Genomic DNA, 24,683 nt, shown 5'->3' with positions numbered 1-24,683 from the left:
GGTGGTTCATGACAGATGCTCTTGGAAGTCACTGATTCATAGGGTCACCATACGTTGTAATCAACTTGAAGGCACATAACAACAGCCAACATGCTGCACTCCAGCGGTTGTTGGACTACAACACTCATTGTCCCTGAAAATTGCCCAGACTAGCTGGGGATAATGAGAACAGTATTCTAACATCAGGATCTGGAGGAAGTCGTGCAATGCTGGTGGCACTGGAGACCCATGCTACATGCCATATTGTCTGAGTTGTAGTCTTCCTGTTTGCTTATATACTGGAGATGGTATGCCGCCCTGGGCTCCTACTAGGACGAAGAGCAAGAAATCCAATTATTAATAATCATTGTGTTGTTATGTGCCTTCAAGTTGATTACAACTTATGATGACCCTATGAATCAGCAACCTCCAATAGCATCTGTTATAAACCACCCTGTTCAGCTCTTGTTAAGTAGTAATAATAATGATGCTCATGCTGTGATTGGATAGTAAGATACACAGCATATCCTATGCTCTGTTAAAGTCAGTGGGGGCGGGAATTTAAGGCTCCCTGCTTCAGATTACCATTACAGAGTGCAGGATATGGAATACTGAAATCAATGGGAGGGAAATTGTGCCATGTCTGGAACTGGTGTAAACTGGCACCATCAATGGGATGTGGCCATGGAATGACTGGGTATAAGATATGGCCTCACCTGTGCCTCCCACATCCTGCCCATAACTCTGCCCCATTTTAGTCATTCTGCCAGCAGATCTGGGATGTCTCTTTGGGGTGGTGCAGCAGTGTGCCTTTTGTTCTGCAGGCATAGCGAGGCATCTGCCAAATCCTATAACCCTTCAGTTGTTGGATCTTTACTATGGATCACACCTGTTGTTGATTAAGAATATTGAAACTGGGAAGCAAGCTGGGAGATCGCTTTAGCTAAATTGCAAGTATCTTGTATGTGCACATTCTCTCTTTCCAAATATCCACAGAAAAAGCAGAACTGAGTTTCTGTAAAGCAGGGATGAGAAACCTGTGGCCCTCCAAATGCTACTCCAGTTTCTCCTTAACAACTGGCTGGGGCAGATGGAAGCTGGAAATCAACAACAGGTTCCTCAGGCCTGCTTTAAAGCAGCCTTCCCCAACCTGATGCTTTGGTCTACTACTCCCGTCAGCCCCAGGTAGCATGGTAGACCAAAATATCCAGATGGCACCTGGATGGAGAAAGCTGCTTTAGGGAGTTAATTTTGATAAAGAAAAGTGAGATGATATTTCAACAACAACAATAAAAATAGGATAGTAAGTACTGTTTAGAGACTTTTGAAATATGAAACAGTATATACATGCTTTGGGGACATGTTTTTGGGCACAGGTATGAAGAAAGTCACATGGGAGAAGTCAGTATCTCAGCAAAGCAGAGCAAGAAAATGAAGAACAGGTAAGGACACAGCTAAAAGCATTTGTGCTCTTTCCTATTTACACCTGTAGCGCTGCTGGAAGATAGCATAACTCAACTTGGCATAATGACACTCATGCCAAAGGGTAACAAAGAAGGGACGGGAGTAAGCCTGGACAAAGTAATACTTAACAAAGAGCACTATAGTGGCACCTAGTGATGGACATAAGTATTAGAAGAGAACATAAGAACATAAGAACATAAGAAGAGCCTGCTGGATCAGGCCAGTGGCCCATCTAGTCCAGCATCCTGTTCTCACAGTGGCCAACCAGGTGCCTGGGGGAAGCCCGCAAGCAGGACCCGAGTGCAAGAACACTCTCCCCTCCTGAGGCTTCCGGCAACTGGTTTTCAGAAGCATGCTGCCTCTGACTAGGGTGGCACAGCACAGCCATCACGGCTAGTAGCCATTGATAGCCCTGTCCTCCATGAATTGGTCTAATCTTCTTTTAAAGCCGTCCAAGCTGGTGGCCATTACTGCATCTTGTGGGAGCAAATTCCATAGTTTAATTATGCGCTGAGTAAAGAAGTACTTCCTTTTGTCTGTCCTGAATCTTCCAACATTCAGCTTCTTTGAATGTCCACGAGTTCTAGTATTATGAGAGAGGGAGAAGGAGTTTTCTCTATCCACTTTCTCAATGCCATGCATAATTTTATACACTTCTATCATGTCTCCTCTGACCCGCCTTTTCTCTAAACTAAAAAGCCCCAAATGCTGCAACCTTTCCTCGTAAGGGAGTCGCTCCATCCCCTTGATCATTCTGGTTGCCCTCTTCTGAACCTTTTCCAACTTTAGAATATCCTTTTTGAGATGAGGTGACCAGAACTGTACACAGTATTCCAAATGCGGCCGCACCATAGATTTATACAACGGCATGATGATATCGGCTGTTTTATTTTCAATACCTTTCCTAATTATCGCTAGCATGGAATTTGCCTTTTTCACAGCTGCCGCACACTGGGTCGACATTTTCATTGTGCTGTCCACTACAACCCCGAGGTCTCTCTCCTGGTCGGTCACCGCCAGTTCAGACCCCATGAGCGTATATGTGAAATTAAGATTTTTTGCTCCAATATGCATAATTTTACACTTGTTTATATTGAATTGCATTTGCCATTTTTCCGCCCATTCACTCAGTTTGGAGAGATCTTTTTGGAGCTCTTCACAATCCCTTTTTGTTTTAACAACCCTGAACAATTTAGTGTCGTCAGCAAACTTGGCCACTTCACTGCTCACTCCTAATTCTAGGTCATTAATGAACAAGTTGAAAAGTACAGGTCCCAATACCGATCCTTGAGGGACTCCACTTTCTACAGCCCTCCATTGGGAGAACTGTCCGTTTATTCCTACTCTCTGCTTTCTGCTTCTTAACCAATTCCTTATCCACAAGAGGACCTCTCCTCTTATTCCATGACTGCTAAGCTTCCTCAGAAGTCTTTGGTGAGGTACCTTGTCAAACGCTTTTTGAAAGTCTAAGTACACTATGTCCACTGGATCACCTCTATCTATATGCTTGTTGACACTCTCAACGAATTCTAATAGGTTACTGAGACAGGACTTTCCCTTGCAGAAGCCATGCTGGCTCTGCTTCAGCAAGGCTTGTTCTTCTATGTGCTTAGTTAATCTAGCTTTAATAATACTTTCTACCAGTTTTCCAGGGACAGAAGTTAAGCTAACTGGCCTGTAATTTCCGGGATCCCCTCTGGATCCCTTTTTGAAGATTGGCGTTACATTTGCCACTTTCCAGTCCTCAGGCACGGAGGAGGACCCGAGGGACAAGTTACACATTTTAGTTAGCAGATCAGCAATTTCACCTTTGAGTTCTTTGAGAACTCTCGGGTGGATGCCATCCGGGCCCGGTGATTTGTCAGTTTTTATATTGTCCATTAAGCCTAGAACTTCCTCTCTCGTTACCACTATTTGTCTCAGTTCCTCAGAATCCCTTCCTGCAAATGTTAGTTCAGGTTCAGGGATCTGCCCTATATCTTCCACTGTGAAGACAGATGCAAAGAATTCATTTAGCTTCTCTGCAATCTCCTTATCGTTCTTTAGTACACCTTTGACTCCCTTATCATCCAAGGGTCCAATCGCCTCCCTAGATGGTCTCCTGCTTTGAATGTATTTATAGAATTTTTTGTTGTTGGTTTTTATGTTCTTAGCAATGTGCTCCTCAGATTCTTTTTTAGCATCCCTTATTGTCTTCTTGCATTTCTTTTGCCAGAGTTTGTGTTCTTTTTTATTTTCTTCATTTGGACAAGACTTCCATTTTCTGAAGGAAGACTTTTTGCCTCTAAGAGCTTCCTTGACTTTGCTCGTTAACCATGCTGGCATCTTCTTGGCCCTGGCGGTACCTTTTCTGATCTGCGGTATGCACTCCAGTTGAGCTTCTAATATAGTGTTTTTAAACAACTTCCAAGCATTTTCGAGTGATGTGACCCTCTGGACTTTGTTTTTCAGCTTTCTTTTTACCAATCCCCTCATTTTTGTGAAGTTTCCTCTTTTGAAGTCAAATGTGACCGTGTTGGATTTTCTTGGCAATTGGCCATTTACATGTATGTTTAATTTAATAGCACTGTGGTCACTGCTCCCAATCGGTTCAACAACACTTACATCTTGCACCAGGTCCCGGTCCCCACTGAGGATTAAGTCCAGGGTTGCCGTCCCTCTGGTCGGTTCCATGACCAACTGGTCTAGGGAATAGTCATTTAGAATATCTAGAAACTTTGCTTCTTTGTCATGACTGGAACACATATGCGGCCAGTCTATGTCCGGGTAGTTGAAGTCACCCATTACTACCACATTTCCTAGTTTGGATGCTTCCTCAATTTCATATCTCATCTCAAGGTCTCCCTGAGCATTTTGATCAGGGGGACGATAGATCGTTCCCAGTATTAAGTCCCTCCTGGGGCATGGTATCACCACCCACAATGATTCTGTGGAGGAGTCTGCCTCTTTTGGGGTTTCGAGCTTGCTGGATTCAATGCCTTCTTTCACATATAGAGCGACTCCGCCACCAATACGTCCTTCCCTGTCCTTCCGATATAGTTTATATCCAGGGATAACCGTATCCCACTGGTTTTCTCCATTCCACCAGGTCTCCGTTATGCTCACTATATCAATGCTCTCCTCTAACACCAAGCACTCCAGTTCTCCCATCTTGGTTCGGAGGCTCCTAGCATTAGCGTACAGGCACTTGTAAGCAGTGTCTCTCTTCAAGTGTCTTTGGCACTTGTGGTTTGGCCTGTGGTAATTTTGCTCTTCTGAATTTATATCCTGTGCCCCTGCTCTCACAATGCCTACTTCTAGCCCTACCCCTTTTAAAATTTCATCATTTCTTTGGTTTTTATCCCAGGGGGGAGGTTTATTCCGAACCGGACCTTTCTCAGCTCCTGTCGGGTTTCCCCTCTCAGTCAGTTTAAAAGCTGCTCTGCTACCTTTTTAATTTTAAGTGCCAGCAGGCTGGTTCCATTCTGGTTCAAGTGGAGCCCGTCCCTTTTGTACAGGCCCGGCTTGTCCCAAAATGTTCCCCAGTGCTTAACAAATCTAAACCCTTCCACCCGACACCATCGTCTCATCCACGCATTGAGACTGCAAAGCTGGGCCTGTCTGGCTGGGCCTGCGCGTGGAACCGGTAGCATTTCAGAGAAAGCCACCTTGGAGGTCCTGGCTTTCAGCATCCTACCTAGCAACCTAAATTTTGCTTCCAGGACCTCATGGCTGCATTTCCCCATGTCGTTGGTGCCAACATGCACCACGACCACTGACTCCTCCCCAGCACTGTCTACCAAACTATCTAAATGACGGGCGATATCCGCAACCTTCGCACCAGGCAGGCAAAACACCTTGCGGTCTACACACCCATCACACACCCCACTGTCTATGTTCCTAATGATCGAATCACCCACTACAAGGATCCCTCCACCCCCTGGAGATATATCCTCGGCACGAGAGGATAGCTGCTCATCCCCCAAGGAATGGGTCCCTTCTAAGGGATCGTTTCCCTCTTCCTCAGCTGGATGCTCTCCTTCCCCGAGACCATTGTTCTCCATGATAGCAGGAGAGCTATCATCGCTGGAGTGGGACACAGCTATAACGTCCCTGAAGGCCTCCTCCACACACCTCTCTGCCTCTCTCAGCTTTTCCAGGTCTGCCACCTTGGCCTCAAGGAAATGAAGTCGTTCCTGGAGAGCCAGGAGCTCATTGCACCGAGAGCACACCCACGACTGCTGTCCAACAGGCAGATAGTCGTACATGCTGCAGGCTGTGCAAAACACTGGAAAGCCCCGACACGCCTGCTGGCTTCTTACCTGCATAGTTTTGTTTGAGGTTTATTACGTCAATAGGTTGGAGACTGTGGTTTAGTTGAGGTCAGGGAACAGAAGGGCAGAGTGGGGGGCCCTGGCCTCCTCGCCCTGCTGCCGAACTCGCCCTGCTGCCGAACTCGCCCTGCTGCCGAACTCGCCCTGCTGCCGAACTCGCCTTGACGCTTCGTCAGCTGGGGCTCTCTCTAGCTCATGGAGCAGGCTCTCTCGCTAGGTGCTCTGACTTTATATGTGTGGCTGGTTCCTCCCAGCTACTGCTGCCAGCCAATGATGTGTTACTTGAGGCTGATGGCTCAACTATCAGCTGGGGCTTAACTCTTTAGTATTATCTCAGGCTTCCTTTCTTTGAAGGGAGGAAGGCAGGCTTCCTTCCTGAGTGAGGGGCGGGGCTGTTTAAGCTTTTGGCTGCTTTTAATCTCAGCAAGGGGCTGCGACTTCCAGGCAAGTCTTTTGTGTTTGTTGTTTTCCCACCTAGAACAGCCTGACCTTTCTTTAACCTAGGGAAACAGAGCTTGTGGTTGTGTTTCAGGAAGGCTAAAGCTGCCCTTTTTAGCAAGGACTGAGCTGACTCTCTCCCTGTATGTATCGGTGGAGTTTCCTTTTTCCCCTTCTCTCTGACTGGAATTTAGCCTTATTTACAGTGTCCCCTGAAGCTTTCCTGCTAGGGTGGTGTTGAACACTAGCTTTCTATAGGCTTCCTTCTCCTAGGATCTGTCTCCTAAGATATAGGTTCTTTCAGGATTTGGCTCCTAGCTCAGGGTGACCTTAGGCTGCCCTTATTGCTTATTTCTCTGAGCTGTTTTAATTCAATTAAATAATGGACTAAATGGGAGCTGCTTACCCTGTTTTCGCTCTGCTGCTTAACTCGCCTTGACGCTTTGTCAACAAAAAACATAGAGAAGAAAAGGCAACCAATTAGCACAACCCAGGACATCAGCCACAGGAAAACCACTGCATATACTGATCATGTGAATATATTTCTATGAATAAATCTTCTGCAGTGCTCATGGCCACTTATAAAACCTTTAAATGCTTTCGTTCAGGAGTCCCTTTCGAGCAAATAATCTTTTCTGCAGGCAAGCAAATTCACACTCTCTGTTCCCAGGTAGCTTCTCCAGCATTCTGCAAGGCTTCCTCACAATTAGCTGCAGAGTCTTTCCTCAAATGACATGCTAGGATGAAAGAGAAAAGTACACAGAAAATAAATACTTTGATCCCTGGAAAAGATGTGGCCATAATCAGATCCTTGATCTGAGATCTCAGGCTAAAGGGCAGGCTAGAAATATTTTAAATGAATGAATAAATAAATGTTATTACTTCAATCAATATTTATTACTTAGTAAATATAGTGATATTGCTGAGATATGCAAAGTTTAAAGGCTGGGGGATCATTAGAGACAGTGGTGAAGTTAGCTAATTATTTATTTATTACATTTATATCCTGCTGTTGCTCCCAAAGGGGCCCAGGGTGGCAAACACTTCTGTGATAAAAAATATAATTAAAAAATAATATTATTTATTTATTTTATTTATTATTTTATTTATATCCCACCCTTCCTCCCAGTAGAAGTCCAATTAATTACAAACAAATGTTAAAAGCAACAATAATACATCTAAAACAAATTTAAGATGTAACAAAATCATGTGTCTGACAGGCCCAACAAAACAGAAAAGCTTTTAGCAGACATTTAAAAGACCGCAGTGATGGTACCTGCTTAATATCAATAGGCAGAGAGTTCCAAAGTACAGGGGCTGCCACAATAAATAAATTATTCCTTGCAAACACAGAACGAACATTATGTGGCACTTGTAGAAGTGCAAGTTCTGCAGATCAAAGTAACCGAATCGGCACGTATGAGGTAAGGTGATCCCTTAAATCAGTGGTTCTCAACCTTTTTTGCTCCATTCCCCCCTTTCACCATTGTTCAGAATATAATTCCCCCCTTCCCAAGATAGTCTCTCATAGCGTGTTGACGTTTCGCAAGTGACGGTGGTGTTTCTCGTGAGAGAAAAATTTCTTAGTTTATATTATAACAGAATTTCTTGGAGCACTTTCTGGTCTTTAAATAATAATTTAATTTTCCAAATGAAAATAATGCTGCATGTTCAAGAATCGATTTTAATCTGTGACATTCAATAAACTTTACTGAGTGTCGCAGATTAAATTAAAAACAAACTACAATTTTACAGATTGTACATAATCTACAGGACATCACACTTTGCTGAATAGTGGTCCCAATTCCCCCCGTGGAACCCTAAAATTCCCCCCCCGGGGGGGAATTCCCCCCTTGTTGAGAACCCATGCCTTAAGTAAACTGGACCAAGCTGTTAAGGGCTTTATATACCACTAACACCTTGAATGCAACCTGGAAACAACCTGGCAGCCAGTGCACATCTTTGAGCATATGTAATATGCTGACACTCTCATTCCTGTCAGCAATCATGCTGCAGCATTTTGCACTAACTGCGATTTCTGGACCAAGCACAAGGAAAGCCCCATGTAGAGAGCAATTTTAGGCAGTGGACATAATTTTCTTAGGGGGGGGGTTTAAGATGGCAATGAGTGCTGCTTCTCGTACTTCAAAATGTGGTAAGCCAGCCCTCCTGTGTTTAGGGCCCTCCTGCTCATTCTGCTGAGTGGGGCCCTGGATTACTGCCCCAAAGTCTTGCCTTGATGGCACCACTTGTTAGATAGGAGCAGTGTGGCCAAAGGTTCACACAGACACTATCCTGTCTTGATTCCCAAGAACCCCCAAACTTAGTAACACACATTTTTAGCCCTTGGCTAAAAATGGAGAAATCTATGCCGAGACACAAACAAAATAAATCCTTGGCACTTATCTCCCATTTGATATAGCCTTCTGTATTGTTGGACTCCAGCTCCCATCAGCTCCAGCCACCATGGCCAAGGGGCAGGGATGATGGAAGTTGTAGTTCAACAACATCTGGAAGGCCACAGGTTCCCAATCCTGCCCTACATATTCAGATCACAGACCTCTGAATCAAGCCCCAAAAGATGAACTTAGAGAGCACATTTTTCATAGGAGAATGGTACAAGGCAATCTCTTCCTTGTTATTTCTCATCCTCCATTGCTGGCTTCAGAATTTCATAGCCCTTTGACAAGATGTCCTCTGTGGGCCACCACCCCACCCTTACTCCATCTGGGACCAACCCCACTGCTGCCAAGGTATTCATTACTTAGATTAATAACATTTTAGAGTCGGAAGAGATCTTTTAGGTCATCTAGTCCAACCCCTTTTTCAATGGAAGAACCTTACAACTACAGCATCTCTGAAAGGTGAACATCCAACCACCACTTAAATACTACCAGCAAGAGAGTCCACCAAACTCCCAAGGCCACTGCTGAGCAGCTCTTACCATTAGCATGTTTCTCCTAATACAGGGGCAGGTAATGTGGTGCTCTCCAGATGTTGCGGATTCTAGCCCCAGCCAGTATGGCTAACAGCCAGGGATGATGGGAACTGTAGTCTGACAACATCTGGAGGGCCATAGCTTCCTCTGTCCCTGTCCTAATGCTTATCCTAAATCTGCTTCCTTGCAATTTCAACCAACTAGTACTCGAGTTGCAACAGAGAACAAGTCTGCTCCATCTTCAGCAAGATGGCCCTCCAGATATTTGAAGAAAGCAGTCAAGGCTTACGTGTTGAGTAAAGCAGTCATGTCCTTTTCTCCAGGCTAAACATACCCAGATCTTTTGGAGAGAAGTGGCAACGGATTGTGCTGCATCAACATTTCTCACCTTCATGTATTCTTTAAATTTACAGGTTTCCTCTCCTGTGTTAATTTTTTCATGGCTCTCAAAGTGTGATTCTTGAGCAAAATATTTCCTATGCTCAGAACAGTCAGAGGGTTTCTCTACCTGATGGATGCTCTGAGGCTTACAAGGTATGGGCGGCGGGTGAAAGATTTCCCACATTCCCCACATTTGTAGGGTCTTTCTCCTGTGTGGACTCTCAGGTGGGTCAGAAGGTATGATTGCTGAGCAAAGCATCTGCCACACTCAGAGCATTTATGGATCTTCTCTCCCATGTGGATTCTCTGATGAGAGTGGGTTGTTGAGAAAAACGCTTTCCACATTCTAGGCACTGATAGGGCTTCTCTCCAGTGTGGATTCTCTGATGCATAGTAAGGTTTGAATGCTGAGGAATACATTTCCCACACATCACACACTGATAGGGTTTCTCTCCGGTGTGGTTTTGGTTGTGTTTCATAAGGCCTGAATTGTATGCAAAACATTTCCCACACTCTAGGCACTGATATGGTTTCTCTCCAGTGTGGACTCTCTGGTGTTTCACCAGGCCTGAGTTGTAAGGAAAACATTTCCCACACTCCACACATTTGTAAGGCGTCTCTCCTGTGTGAATCTTGTGGTGAGCTGTGAGGTAAGATTGGTAAGGAAAACATTTCCCACACTGGACACACTGATGGGGTTTTTATTGGTTGTGGAGTCTCAGGTGGATCTTAAGGTATGATTGGTGAGGGAAACACTTCCCACACTTGAGACATTTATAGGGCTTCTCTCCTCTGCGAACTCTCTGGTGTGTTACAAGGTAGGACAGGCGAGTGAAACATTTTCCACACTCCAGACATTTATAGGGTTTCTCACCAGTGTGGATTCTCTTGTGTTTCACCAGGCCTGAGTTGTCAGCAAAACATTTTCCACAATCCAAACATTTATAGGGCTTCTCTCCTGTGTGAACTCTCTGATGTTTCACTAGCCCAGAATTGTCAGCAAAACATTTCCCACAATCCAGACATTTATGGGATTTTTCCTGGTTATGGAGTCTCTGGTGGATCTTAAGGTATGATTGGTCAAGGAAACATTTTTTGCATTCCTGGCACTTATACGGTTTCTCTCCTGTGTGGATTGTTTGGTGTGTCACTAGGTATGATTGACGAGTAAAGCCTTTGCCGCATTCCAGGCATTTGAAGGGCTTCTCTCCTGTGTGAACTCTCTGGTGAGTCCCAAGGCCTGAAGTGTCAGCAAAGCATTTCCCACACTCCAAGCATTTGTAGGGTTTTTCTCCTGTGTGGAGTCTCTGGTGTTTCACAAGGCTTGCATGTTGAGTAAAACATTTCCCACATTCAGGGCATTTATAGGGTTTTTCTCCTGTGTGGACTCTGTGGTGTCTCATAAGTACTGAACGCTGAGCAAAACATTTCCCACATTCCACACATTTGTGAGGTTTCTCTCCTGTATGGAGTTTCTGGTGGCTCATAAGGCCTGAGTTTTGAGCAAAACACTTCCCACACTCCATGCACTGATAGGGTTTCTCCCCAGTGTGGAGTCTCTGGTGGCTAACGAGCGTGGACTGTTGAGAAAAACACTTCCCACACTCCAAGCATCTGTAAAGTTTCTCTCCCATGTGAAGTCTGTGATGACTGACAAGTGTTGATTGTTGAGAAAAGCACTTTCCACACTCTGGGCATCTATAAGGCTTCTCTCCCGTGTGGACTCGCTTGTGTTTAAAAAAGGCCGAAGGATCGGCAAAACATTTCCCACACTCAAAACACTGGTAGGGTTTCTCCCCTTTGTGCAGTCTCTGGTGAGTCACCAGCATTGACTGGCGACCAAAACGCTTCCCACACTCTGGGCATTTATAGGGCTTCTCTCCTGTGTGAACCCTCAGGTGGGTCACCAGGACAGAATGGTGAGCAAAACATTTCCCACACTCCACACAGGTGTAGGGTTTCTCTTGGACCCACATGTGGTTCAGAAATGGTGCTTGTTGAGCAAAGCAGGTTCCATACTCCAAGCCTTCATAAGAATCCCCTTCAGTGCTGTCTTGCTGACATCTGTCAAGAGCAAATTCCTTTGTAATCCACTCCCCACTTTCAGTGTCCTTCTCCCTCAAGTCATCTGCTGGGATAAAAATAAACATAGGTCATGTATGAGAAATTGCATACAGCACTTTTCAAGTTGACTGGATGCCCTTCATCTCCTACGTGATTAATTTCATTACTAGAGTTCTATCCAGCCCTTCCTTCCAAAAAGGTCCACTACTCGGAGGTTTGACCTTGAGTTGGTATGGTATGTGTAGGGACCTAAACCTGAATTTTTTATTCGCCAGAATGAGAAAGGGACTTATCCTGAGATATGAAAAAAAATGAAATGGACTGCCTTCAAGTCGATTCCGACTTATGGCGATCCTATGAATAGGGTTTTCAGGGTAAGCGGTATTCAGAGGTAGTTTACCATTGCCTTTCCTCTGAGGCTGAGAGGCAGTGACTGGCCCCAGGTCACCCAATGAGCTTCATGGCTGTGTGGGGATTTGAACCCTGGTCTCCCAGATCGTAGTCCAACACTCTAACCACTATACCACACTGGCTCTCAAATAAACAAACGTACATCCATAGGTGTTACAGAGCATATGCAACCACATCTAGCTATTTTTAATAGTTCCATCCTGAGGTATGGAACTATTCTTACTCGGCCACGAGTGATCGCCAATGAGTGAAATGAATGAATGAATGAACACCTATGGATGTATGTTTATTTGTTGTGTTTGTGGTACTGTTATCCAATAAAAATAAAAAAGTGTGAAGTTCTCCACAAATTGTGGGCAAAAGTTACTCACAATGAAAATGCTTTTCTTCACAGTAACTGAAAATAATGAATTTCCCATATGATGGGTGGGTAGGTTTGTGGGACAAGGTGAAGACTTCTGCCATTAGGACACAATGCTTTCTGGGCAATCATTCTTCTCTTTCTGCATAATGAGGCTGAGGCTGACAGGGGATCTTGCCATTCTCAGAAAAGACTTGAGTGTTCCACATAATTCCTAGTGTGTTTTATTTGCTACCTGGCTTATCCTAGTCCCTCACCTGAAGTTTTGCTGGAGACCTCTGTGGCATCCAAGTCCTGAGACTGTAGCACCCACGGCTCGTGTCCGCATTCCAGATGAGAGATGAGCACAGGCTTGGTGACTGGATCCACTTGTCAAGAAAAAAGACAACAGAGTGTGTTAAGAGGAACTAACTTGGTCAGACTCCCTAAATGCCCGACAAAATAGAAAAAGAAAAATATAGTCAACAAGATGCCCTCCAGATGTTCTTGGACTCCAACTCCCATCAGCCTCAGCCAGTATCACCAATGGTCAGGGCGATGGGAGTTGTAGTCCAGCAAGATCTAGAGGGCAACCCATGGGCTACCCTTGAACTATGTTCTCTCCAAAATCTTCAGAGAATGGGAGTTTGTTTTTATCCTGGGCAATGTGTTCAATTGTCAAAACAACCAGCCCCAAGAATTGCATCCTTCTCAAGCCATGATGGCTATGTTCTCCCTCCACTGTCAGAGGCAGTATGCCAATGAATATCAGTTGCTGGGGATCACAGATTGGGGAGAGTACTACTGCGCTCAGATCATGCTTGCAGGTTTCCAACAGGCACCTGGTTGGTCACAGTGAGAACAGGATGTTGGACTAGATAGGCCTTTGGCCTGATCCAGCAGTCTGAAATCCTGGAGAGCCGCTGCCAGTCAGTGTAGACAATACTGTAGGACCAGTGGTTGGACTCAGTATAAGACTGCTTCCTTCCTTTGATAGGGTGACAGGATTTATTTTTCCTTGGACGAGAATGCCCTGGGGATATACAGTGTATTTTTATTGTTTGTTTCATTTAGACAGATAACTATATAATGAAATGCTGAAAACTAAAGCTGTGTTAAACAACTTGTCAAATGTTATCAAACAGTGCAAGCTGAATCAGACCAAAAGTCTATCTAATATAATGTTCTGTATCCTACAATGACAGCTGGTGTAGCACAGTGGGGAGGAGAGCCTGGCTGAGAGTCCAGAGTCTGTGAGTTCAAAACCCCGCTTGTGTCTCCTGGATGTCAAGGGCCAGCTAAAGATCATCCCCACAGTGAGTGGCTCAGGAGTTACGTGCCCTGCCACCTGTGCAGCCGTGGGCAAGCTACAGAGTCCCACGGAGCCCAGTTGCCCCCCAGCTGGCAGTTGCGGACAAGGAAGGGGCTGGCTTGTGCAGCTGTGGCAAGCTGAGCAGGCCCTAGCCAGCTGGGGAGGACTAGCCTCAGAGGGAGGCAATGGTAAACCCCCTCTGAATACTGCTTACCATGAAATCCCTATTCATAGGGTAGCCATAAGTCGGGATCGACTTGAAGGCAGTCCATTTCCATTCATCCTACAATGGCCAAACAGACACCTCCAGGAAGCATGCAAGCAGGGCAAATGGAAATGGTCCACTCCTGCTCCCTGGTATCTATTATTCAGTGGTAAACTGCCTCCAACACTGGAGGTTCAAGTGAGCCATCATGACTTAACAGTCATTGGTAAACCTATCCTCCTTGACTTTGCCTAATCACCTTTTAAGGCCATTTAATACACTAGTCATCAATTACTACCCTGGGCTCCTGGAAGGGAGGGATATAAATTTAATAAATAAATAAATAAAATTACATCTAGGATCTCTAGTGTTAGAAGTGTCAGCTTTTGCCATACCTTATTTTTAAACCCCTTGATTGACTCACAGGAGTGCTACCAGACTCCAAGTTCAAACCAAACAGGATATGCCCCAAAATGGATTGATGCTTTTTTAAAAGAACAAACAAAATCCCTGACTTTTCTCCAAGCCACTCTACTTTTTAGGTAAGGTGGGAAGCAAAACCAAAGCATATAAACTCATCCTGCTGGAAATATAAATGACAAAGTGAGGCAACAGTGGCTGGCATCCATTGGGACTGGTAGGGTGGACGGCAGGAAGGCCAACAGCAGGTGGAGCCAGAGCAAATGACAGGCAGAGCTCTTTCTAATCCTGTCACCTGCCCTGCTGAGTTCTCCAGGGACAACACTGAGTCTTAGGAGGAGGAAGCTGACAGGCAGTTCTGCCACCCCCTGGACTGAATGTTAAGTGAGAAGGCAGGCAGGTGGGAGCTGGATGAGGGCTCACTGAAGTTGGTGGGGCAATGCCCCATTCGCCCTAATGGACCGGCCTACACCGCAGTGAGGTACACCATCGAGAGAAATAGATTCTGTAAAGCAGATGTGGTTAACCTCTAGCCCCCCAGATGCTGATCGACTCTCATCAGCCTAGCCACCAGGGCCACTGGTCATGGATGATGGCAGTTGTGGCTCACACGGAGGGCCAAATGTTAGCCGCTCCTGTTTTAAAGTCTTAGAGCCTCCAGCCAATGAAGAAGAGGGATCCTTACCCAGTGAGGCCACATGCCCATAATTTTCCAGCATGACATCCTTGTATAAGGCTCTCTGATTTGAGTCAAGCAGGCCCCACTCTCTCTTCGTGAAATACACGGCCACATCTTCAAAGGACACCGTCTTCTGCAACAACAAAGAATCCGCATGCATTTTCCACCCTAAAGTGACCACCATCCTCTAGAGCAGGGGTGGGAGGCTTTTTCAGCCTGAAGGCCGCACCCCTTTCTGGGCAACTTTCCAAGGGCCGCATGCCAGTGGTGGCCAGGGCCAGAGGCAAAAGTGGGCAGAGCAACTAATGCAGGTTTTATCCTTGTGCAGTAGATTACTCTCTACACTCCCTCACGCACTCCTCTCTTTCCTCCATCCAGACAAGCAAGAGGCATCATCAGAGTTCAAGGACACATTTCCACCCAGGCAAAAACAGAGTGACAGGCAGGGGTGAGGGGTGTGACTTGGGGAGAGTTCCAAGGGCCAGACAGAGAGGTCTGGAGGGCCACATATGGCCCCCAGGCCTGAGGTTCCCCATCCCTGCTGTAGATGTAGTGACATATTATGACCCTCCTCCCAATCGCTGGCAAAGGAAAAAGATTCCCTTCCCAAGAATTGCAGCACTGTTAAGCAAGGCAAGAGCTTTTGCTCTGTAATGGTGACCATAATACAGCATCTATATTACAGTACGGCCCCACTCATACGGCATGTTAGGTTCCAGACCTCCGCTGGAAAGCGAAAACCACCGAAAAGCGGATCAGCTGTAGCGTGGGGGTCTGGAACCTAACCCTCTGATCGCACCAGAGGAGGAGAAGATCATATCTTCCCCTCCTCCGGCGCGATCAGCTGGAGTGTGGGAAGCTCCAGCCCCCCCTCCAGCTGATCACCCGCTGGTGCCGTATTAACAGAATGCTGAAAAGTAGGGCACCGAGAAGTGGGGCCCTACTGTATGTGTTTCCCCATCACTTTCCAAACCAGTGGAGACTGATGGCTCCAACATCAGCGGGGCAGTGAATCCGCTCCAGGTTTCAGTCTGAGCTCCATATTTCAGCACCTTGGACAGCTCCTTGAAAGTTTGGACTAAAATCCAAAATGGATTCACTGGCTCACTGACATCAGAGCCACCAGTCTTCACAGTTCCAAACCACAATAAGTCCAATTTTTTTTAAGTGGATTTTTTCATGCTAGGGAAACAGTACACCATAATCCACAAACTTCCAAGTTCCAGCAGGCCCTTGAATTTTTCCTGCAAAATAGTGATAGTCTGAAGGCACCCTAGGAAGCCCTGGTTTCATGTTATATCTAAACAAGGGGTCCTAGTGTTGCTCTCTAACAAGCCAAGATCACCTGCCAACCCAAAGCCAAGGGAAGGAGTGAAGCAGAAGTGAGAAAGTCCAGCTTTCATCTGATTGCCACATATACATGCAGTGTGCCACAAAGATTTATACACAGTACCTTTATCTGTATATCTGTGTTGCGATGTGATGCATTTGTGACCAGGACCCAGACTATATGCATCTCTACCAAATGTATGCTTTCTGGCTGCACCATCAAATTTACGAAGGTGGAGGGGAAGGAGGGGTTGTTGGGATGTGGTTGCTAATTTGAAAAACTGAATAAATTTTAAACAGTTTTTTAAAAACGAAAATAATGGAGAAGTAGAATTGAACAGGAAGCAACGGGTCTGTTTCAGGTGCACACGCTTAGGTTTAGTTACAGTAGGGCAGCTGTTCCCGAACCTGTTGCCCTCCAGACGTTTTGGACTGCAACTGCCATCAGCTGCCTGGGACTGATGGGAGTTGTAGTCCAAAACATCTGAAGGGAACTGGGATAGGGGAAGGCTGCACTTGTTAACAATAAACAATAACGCCTCAATATTTGAATATTGAGAGGCTAAGGCTCGCTCCCAGATCACAAGGTTCCAATAGACCCAGGAACAACGAAACAAGTAAGATAAAATATGCCAAGTTTATTAGTACTCTTGCAAGAGGATAAACAGCCAGGCCGATTCTGCTTGGGCTGGGCGCAGCCAGCCTTTTTACTCACAGGAAGGTTACGTATAGAAAGTACAACATATGCCCATGCCCATTTCCCCGAAATCAGCCCATTTACAAGAAATTCCATACGTATAGTTTCGTTCTCCCCTCATGGAAGACCCCTGTTAAGTTTCCATTTTCCTTATATGGTGTTGTTTTTCTCTTCTTCAGGTTAGGGCGTTGGTGGGGGTATAAGTGCCATTACTCTAACATAGGAATACGATGCCTAAGCAAATTAAGCAACCTTGACACACATCTTCCCTGATGCGACAGGCCTCTCCACAAGAGCTACTTCAAGGAACCTCTCTCAGGGTGATGTGGGCATCTATTTCTTTTTAACATCCTAACAAACAACTTATAACAAAATTAAAATCATTTTCCACAATTCCCCCCTCAGAAGCCTTTGAAAGTTTACTTTCATATGGCTTCTTCCTCTTGTGGAGAGCTTTGCTACACTAAATGCTTGAACCACCTTTTAGCTTAAATGGCTAACACAGGAAGGTTACTTCTGAATTGTTTCACTGTCCTGAATGCTTTTTCCATTAATTCAAGCCAGAAAACTTCATATCCGTGCGAGTATATCTGCATGTATGCTTTTAATTGGCACTAAAAACAACTAAGGCTCTTTCTAACAAACAATGGGATTCACTGTAGGTGAGGGAAATTTGCCAAAGGACAAGATAACAATTATGCAGAACATTTATGCTGTAGCTTTAGTTTTGTATCTTAATTTCTGCCCTTGTTACTCTTTGCACAAAACCTCTAGAACGCATCACCAGTCAGGTGGGGGCATGTGTGAGAATTGGGGTGGAAGCTATAGCTCTTGGCCTTGCACCTCCTAGATTCCACTTGAACCAAAATAGGGTTAGCCAAGCTATTACACTTCCCCCGGTGAAGGGCATACTTATACAGATGTCCTTTCACCCCTCAGTCACTATCTTGCCCCCAGGCTCCAATGCTGACTTCCAGGGTGTAACTGTGCCATATGAGATGGATACACATTACAAGGGCCATTAAGACGAAGACCAGAATTATTTGAAACATCAAAATCACCACAATGGGGTGCACTATAAGAATTAAACCTCCTTTGGCGTCTTTACCCGAACCAAAGAGAGAATTCCACCATCTGTGTGTCTCTATCTATAAAAACTTATCTATAATGTAAGTGACTATATAGCAATCATGTGCTATCTGACGTGTAGCTTGTTCTCCCATTTGTTTAACTGCTTCTAATTGTTTCTGTAACATAGGATGAGAAAGTAACTTCTGGAGATCAGCTAGGCCATAACCTAATGCAATGGGTTTGAGGTGGTGAACCAATCTGGATTAACTAATATTCTCTGGATGGTCCATACAGGGACTTTAAATGGAAAATCACATCCTACTATTTTTTAATACCACAAAGGCGTCTATTGGTGTGTGTTAGCATAGGTTGTATATAGTACTTATCAATAACAACATAATCACAACATGTTCCAAGGCACACGCACCCATATCCATAATATACAATAGCTGAACTTGATTCAATGCTTAGCATGAAAGAGCAATACAATACAGTAAACATTTTGAAAGAAAAGCAATCTTGATGGGATTCCAAACTATCATCTTCACCGTAAGAAAATAAGCGAATGGGCCAAAACTGTACACTGATGAATCCCACATCTGAAATAGCCAAATTCTGTAAACCCCCTTTTTCAAAATCACTCAGGGGGATTTGAAAAGTAAAAACATCTAAAGAACAAAATAGCCATAACATATTAATTATGCAAGAAAAATAACAACACAACACATCCTTAAAGGACAATGCATAAATAATTATTACAATGGAAATAAAACGAGTATCATGGTCTTGAACCGTACTGTGGGATGGCTTGCACACAGTTCATCCTGTTCACGTTCAGAGGAAGCTGTAACTGAACTTGTGTGTCTTTTGCAGATGCTAGGCAAAGAAACTGGAATAATGAAAAGAATCTTCATTCCCCCCTCCCCCCGAGTGACTGTATGAAAAGATTGCAAACTTGCACAAGGTGTCCGTTTCAGGTTGCTGACCAAAATAGGCCCGAAAATAGTTCTGTGGTTGGGTAGAATGAAGCAGGCCCTTATGCTGTTATTGCAGCAATACAGGCCTGGAGCAATTCAAAAATCTAGTCAAAAATGCCTCAAAATAAAAATCTTCTGTGATATACTCGTGAAAGAAAATGTTCCTTGGGGAGAAAACACTTCAGCGCAGGAAAGAAATATAAAAATAAAACACATTCATGGCCACAGATGATGAATGACTTCTGAACAAAAATAACAAAAACCAAGATATTGTGTTGCAACTATCAATTTAGCAACTTTGTACCTGGAACTGAGTATTCCCATTATTGGTGGGAAAGAGAGAAAAACAAAATATAGACAAAAAAACAACACAACACATATTAAAAATTTGAGTTTCCTAAGCTTCTGGCCTGGTACAGTTCACTGGAAAGACACGTGAATAATGGAAAAACAACGAAAAGAAAGAGCCATTTGTAGGAGAAAGTTTACAAATATCGGAAAGGAGAGAAGCCGGCATTGTGATAAGAAGAACATTTTTATTTTTATTTTGTAGCTACTTGAACATAAACATTAATAAGGCCTTTGTACAATTCTCCAAATTCCTCTTGTTGGTCATGACTTGGCTGAAAAGAATTAGCATGGTTAAAACAAAATATGCATATCACACTCTTTAAACTGGCCCATTAAAGAATACCATATTACTGTACATCCTGGGCAATACAGTCCTGAATTTAGGATGCATGCACACAACTAAGACTGGAGGGAGAAAGCACATCAGGTGGTTTGTCCTTCCACTGCTTGACTACAAAACTTATACCTTCAGTGAAACCCAAAGAAAATACTTAGTTCTACAAGCATCTTTTTGTGTAATGCATTTGAATCCAAAATTCCATTCCCTAATTTTGTGCTTAATTCTGATACATGTGGGATCTTTCTCTTTTGGATTTCTCTTACTGCAGATGCAAAACAAAGCACAGTTAGTAGATAACATTCCAAATACAATTGTGCTTCCGTTTGTACCCTGTCAGGGAATTTCACCAGTGAACACCCTGTTTGCAGATCAATTGCTCTGAGTTCCTTGTTACTCAGCTTATGAAGGACTGCATGCAATAACACATTTGCACCAGTGCCTAAATTTGCATGCACAAAGTGTGACAATAAAAAAGGCAACTCCCTGTTGGAATCAGGGCTTTGCAACTTGTCTATTTGCATGCAGATGGCATCAGAAACCAGCTGATGTTTTAGACTTCCGGGAAGGGTGACTTCGCTTGTGCCTGCTTTTGGGACGGGCTCCCGCCTCAAAAGAAGCTTATTCAGATATAAATCAGTCAGAACATTTTTTTTTTTTTGACTGATGAAATTTCTCCCGGGCAGGGAGAAACGTAGAGATCAACCTCAAAGCCTGTTTTTGTTGGGAGGACTGGATTTCATTAATTTATGAGATAAGGTCCAGCCAACAATGCCGGACGGACTTCCTAACAAGCTCTATCTGCTTAAGCGATACGTTTATCTTTTCTTGAAAGAGAGAACGGACTAACAGGCAAGCACCCTTCTTTCTATTATTTTTTTTACTTGGTTTAAATTGTTGCAGCAAAAGGAGATTTGTCAGATTGATCGGCTTTGGACAACTTCTGGGTGAGATATAGCTCTTCTCTGTTATTCACGAAATTAACAGCTTATCTCTGTTTCTGTCGCAAAAAGCTGTCCTGGAAGTGCATTCTAAAGATAATAAACAGAAGAGGGATTTCTATTCCTGATTTCTATTCCGAGGAATATTATATTGTCTGGGACTATTCTCTTTTTGGTCTATTTTATTTTGACGAATCTGCTTCTTCACGACGCCACTAACTGTTTTGATGCTGGGAACTAAATTTGTTTTGCATTCTTGAACATAGAGAGATAAGGCAGGTTGCTCTGTTTATACTGTGATGTCATCAAGCCTGGAATATTAACCCAATTGTTGCTGAAATAAGAAGTGGTTCTTCTTTATTTTTGTTTTGCTTTGTTTTCGTGGTTTTAAAAATGGCAATCAAGAAAGTGGCTGAGAATCTGGAAGTAATTATGTTTCAGAAAATAATGGATGAGATTGAGATAACGAAACAAACCCTGTGACAGGGTAGTAAGGAGCTGAAAATTGAACTGAGCAAAATGACGCAGGAGCTTAAAGAAATAGGGGATCCTGTGAGAGAGGAGAATGAGATCAGAGATGAGAAAAGAAAAAATAAAGGGAAGATACAAGCCCTGGAGATTGGAACAAATGTGGAATTGGAAAAAGATCTGGAGTTTATGGATTTTAGAAATAAAATCTATTGTTTGGAATTTAACGTTATCTCTGAAGAAATTAATGAAGATATTAGAGATAAAGTTATCAATGGCTTGGATAATCTTCTGGACTGGAATGATGTGATGGAGCTTGATATAGAGAAAATCTATGGAATTAACTGCAGCCATGTGACAATGGAAAAACTCTTAAGAGATGAGCCAGTGCATTTTGTAAAAAAGAAGAACACAGATATGACTTTACAACAGTATTTCAGCAACTTATTCAGAATGGATGGCAAGAAAATATTTGGGATAGAGGAAATTCCCATCAGACTCTTATTATATGACTATGGCTACAACAGCAAGATTATTATGGAATACTGATAATGGAAGATTGGACACTGAAATTACTGGACTTAACAGGACTATTGAAGATGGAAGATGGAACTAATAGGGATAATGGAATAATGGCTATTGAAATTATTGGACCTAACAGATTCTGATGAGATGGATTAATCGAAATGTTTATTTGGACTATGGTTATGACAATAAGATTATTATAATTATTAACGAGATGGATTAATTGACATGTTTATTTGGAGAAAAATTGATAGATATATTTCTTAAAGAATTGAAACCTCTCTTTGACTTTTTGTGGAAAGAATAAAGTAATGTTTATGAGATTTGATGATTAATTAAGATAACTACTGGAGGAAAGTGATTTTATAATATGATTTAAGAGACAGGATTGTTATATATTGTAGACCTATAACTGATTTGATATGTGACAAATGGGAAGTCAACATTTTATTTTTTTTTTGTTTAATCATTTTTGTTTTGTTTTGTTTTTTGTCTTTGAATGTTTTATGATTTTGTTTTCTATGTTTTATGAAAATTTGAATAAAAATTATTGTAAAAAAAAAAAAGAAAAAGAAACCAGCTGATGTTTTGGAAGCCCAATTATATTAATTTTCAAAATAAATTCAACATCTAGATAGACTCTTCCTGAAGCTAGAAGCTCTATACTTTGAGTCTTGTTTTGATCCAAAGGCTGTTTGCCAGCAAGAGATTGTTCCTCTGGAAAAGAATATTCATAGGACTTTGCTCAAAGACAGGAGCCCTCCTGGTTTCAACTATTTCTGGAGTTTCAACTTCTTTAGTCAAAGAAATCTTTTCCTGTGGTGCTAGTAAGGCGCTCAAGGAATGAGGAGGGAGATTCCTGCTTTTCCTGTCTCACCTCATACAGTTTAGCCATATTTGTGGGTTTTGGGATGGCATCCTTAATGCCTGCCAGGATTAATCTCTTAAATCTCTGTAAAGCGGTGGCCTGTCCTGGTATGGAGGGCCAATTAGGGTCTGCATTCATTGGAAGGACTAAGTCTGGAGCCAGAACCTGAAGGCTGCCTGCCGCCCTCTGGTCTCCTTCTGCCACCCTTCTTGCCTGGTTTACTACTAAAGTCTTTTCCTCTTGGCTCAGAAGAGTATTCAATAAAGTCTGTATGTCAGCCCAGGTGGGGTGGTGACTGGCAAAGATAGAATCCCAGAGCTGATAATGCTTATCAGGATCTTCCCTTAATGATGGCATTTGATTTTTCCAATTAAACAAATCTGATGTAGTAAAGGGAACATGTACATATGCCAGTCCTCCAGTTGCATTAATAACTTCTCTCATAGGACAAATTATTGCTGGCGCTGGCAAAGTAGTGCCACTGCGTAGCATCATTGGTGTTAAATTGATGTTGTTGGCTGGGGCCACTCTTTCCCTTCTTGCACTTTCCACAAAGCCCAAACGTTGAGAAGTTAAACCCGGTGCGCTTTCGGGACTTTCATTCATTCTAATTAAGTCTGAATATTGATCTAGGGCATCCTGCCATTGATCATGTGCTTGTCTAGAAATCTGTTCCATAATCTCAATAGTTTTACTGAGTTCAGTTGCCGCTGAGCCTGTTTCCCTGGGTGTGCTGGAAGCTGACAAGGGGAGGGGGAAAGGGGGGGGAATATGGATGATCCCACCCCTCCTGGCGTTTGGGATCCTGTTGAAAATGATCCAGCTGGAGGCTGGGGGGGGGGCTATAGGGTGGAGACTGGGAGGGGCCATGGGGCGGCAGCACCGAGGGCGCAGGCGCACCAAATGCTGGAGGAGGCGGGGCCGGCGCGGCAAACGCCCGAGGAGGCGGCGCCGGCACGGCAAACGCCCGAGCCAGCTCCGTCTCCTCATCCGTCTCCAAAATTGGGGGCTTTGTTGGTAATTTTTGGAGAGAGCATTGGGCCATGGCCATCTGCAGCGCACAATCTTCTGGTGGATTTTGGCTGACCGTCTGCCAAGCCTGCGCGTATTGCCATGATTCTGCAGCATCAGGCAACATCCTTGCAAGCGTGGAGACTACTCTGAGTATTGTTACTTGGCGAAATGAGCCCTGTGACGGCCACCCAACGCCTAGGCTTTTTCCTCCCCCAAAGACGAGATTGCAATTTCAAAGTCCAGAAAATTGTTCAATACACATTCTAATGGTGTCTGTCGCTCCTTTACGCGCACCCTTTCTCTTCCTTGACCGTGTGCCCAGTCCCCCTGACTCCCTTCTGCTTCAATGCACCCTTCCCCATGTTGCGGTAAGCCCTACTCCCTTACCGGGGAGATGTCTGAGACGAACACAGAACAGTCAGTGACGTACGGCACACGCTTCTCTGTTTTCCTGGCTCAGCCCCTCGCGGGGTGTGAGAAACGCAGTACTGCAGGTCCACTCTCGCTTCGGAACTATGTCCCGTCTCGTTCACGCCCTTTCACACACTCTCACACCGTTTCTTCAGCCCTGAGGCGACTCACCTCTTCCGTTTCCCTCACCCGAGCTCCAAGCTCCAAACTTGTTTCGATTTGCAAAGGGAGATATCGTAGCGATACCTCAAACGTTCCAAGTCGCTCTCACAGCCTCGGGCAGGCTCAAACTGTTGGCATGAGGCCTAGTAGTTTTCCATCAAGTCTGAAAGTTTTGAAAGTAAGGGGGAGTTATGTCTTTGCCCTGTCTGGGAACAGACTGACAGGGCCGTTGCTATGGTAGCCATCTGATAGCGACTGGGAAAGTTCTAACAGAGTCTATGTGTTGTCGTCTTCTGAATTATGCCTCTGAGCTGAGAGGCTGTCTTTTGTGTTTATCTATGGAGAGAGATGTACCAGAAGGGGGGTGACTGAAGAATCTCTACATGTATTTACTCTTAAGCCTCTGGCCTTAATGTCTTTCAATAAAGACTCTTAACATGCTCTGAAGAAGTTTCTTGCTCAACTTAACTCCAACGTAATGTATGCTGTTTCACACAACAACGCACACAAGCCAACAGTGGTAGCAGAGGATGGTTGCGCTCCACAGCGCATTACACGGGAGTAAGTTGCTGGTCTGAACTGCAGACA

At 44.1% G+C, this 24,683-nt stretch overlaps 1 protein-coding gene across 1 annotated transcript; it reads right to left on the bottom strand.

Annotated features, from left to right (window-relative positions):
* Positions 1-9,743: 9,743 nt before the first annotated feature.
* Positions 9,744-23,646, bottom strand: LOC133378862 (zinc finger protein 260-like). Its single transcript, XM_061613476.1, has 6 exons — positions 23,392-23,646; positions 14,951-15,077; positions 12,607-12,717; positions 10,614-11,641; positions 10,314-10,529; positions 9,744-10,145 (listed from the first exon to the last, which is right to left on the bottom strand). The coding sequence occupies exons 1-6, from the start codon at positions 23,644-23,646 to the stop codon at positions 9,744-9,746; spliced, it is 2,139 nt and encodes a 712-aa protein (XP_061469460.1).
* Between the last annotated feature and the right edge of the window lie 1,037 nt (positions 23,647-24,683).

Source organism: Rhineura floridana, chromosome 3, assembly GCF_030035675.1.
Source record: "Rhineura floridana isolate rRhiFlo1 chromosome 3, rRhiFlo1.hap2, whole genome shotgun sequence".
NCBI lineage: Eukaryota > Metazoa > Chordata > Lepidosauria > Squamata > Rhineuridae > Rhineura > Rhineura floridana.
This window is presented reverse-complemented; position numbering and strand designations above follow the sequence as displayed.

What these genes read in the sequence shown, in the direction of transcription:
- LOC133378862 (XM_061613476.1), bottom strand. Translation starts at nt 23,646, where the DNA reads ATGTTGCCTGATGCTGCAGAATCATGGCAATACGCGCAGGCTTGGCAG. An exon ending in TGGGCATGTGGCCTCACTGG is followed by an intron (nt 12,718 to 14,950) that starts GTAAGGATCCCT and finishes TTTCTTGACAAG; the next exon opens with TGGATCCAGTCACCAAGCCT. An exon ending in GGTCTCCAGCAAAACTTCAG is followed by an intron (nt 11,642 to 12,606) that starts GTGAGGGACTAG and finishes TTATCCCAGCAG; the next exon opens with ATGACTTGAGGGAGAAGGAC.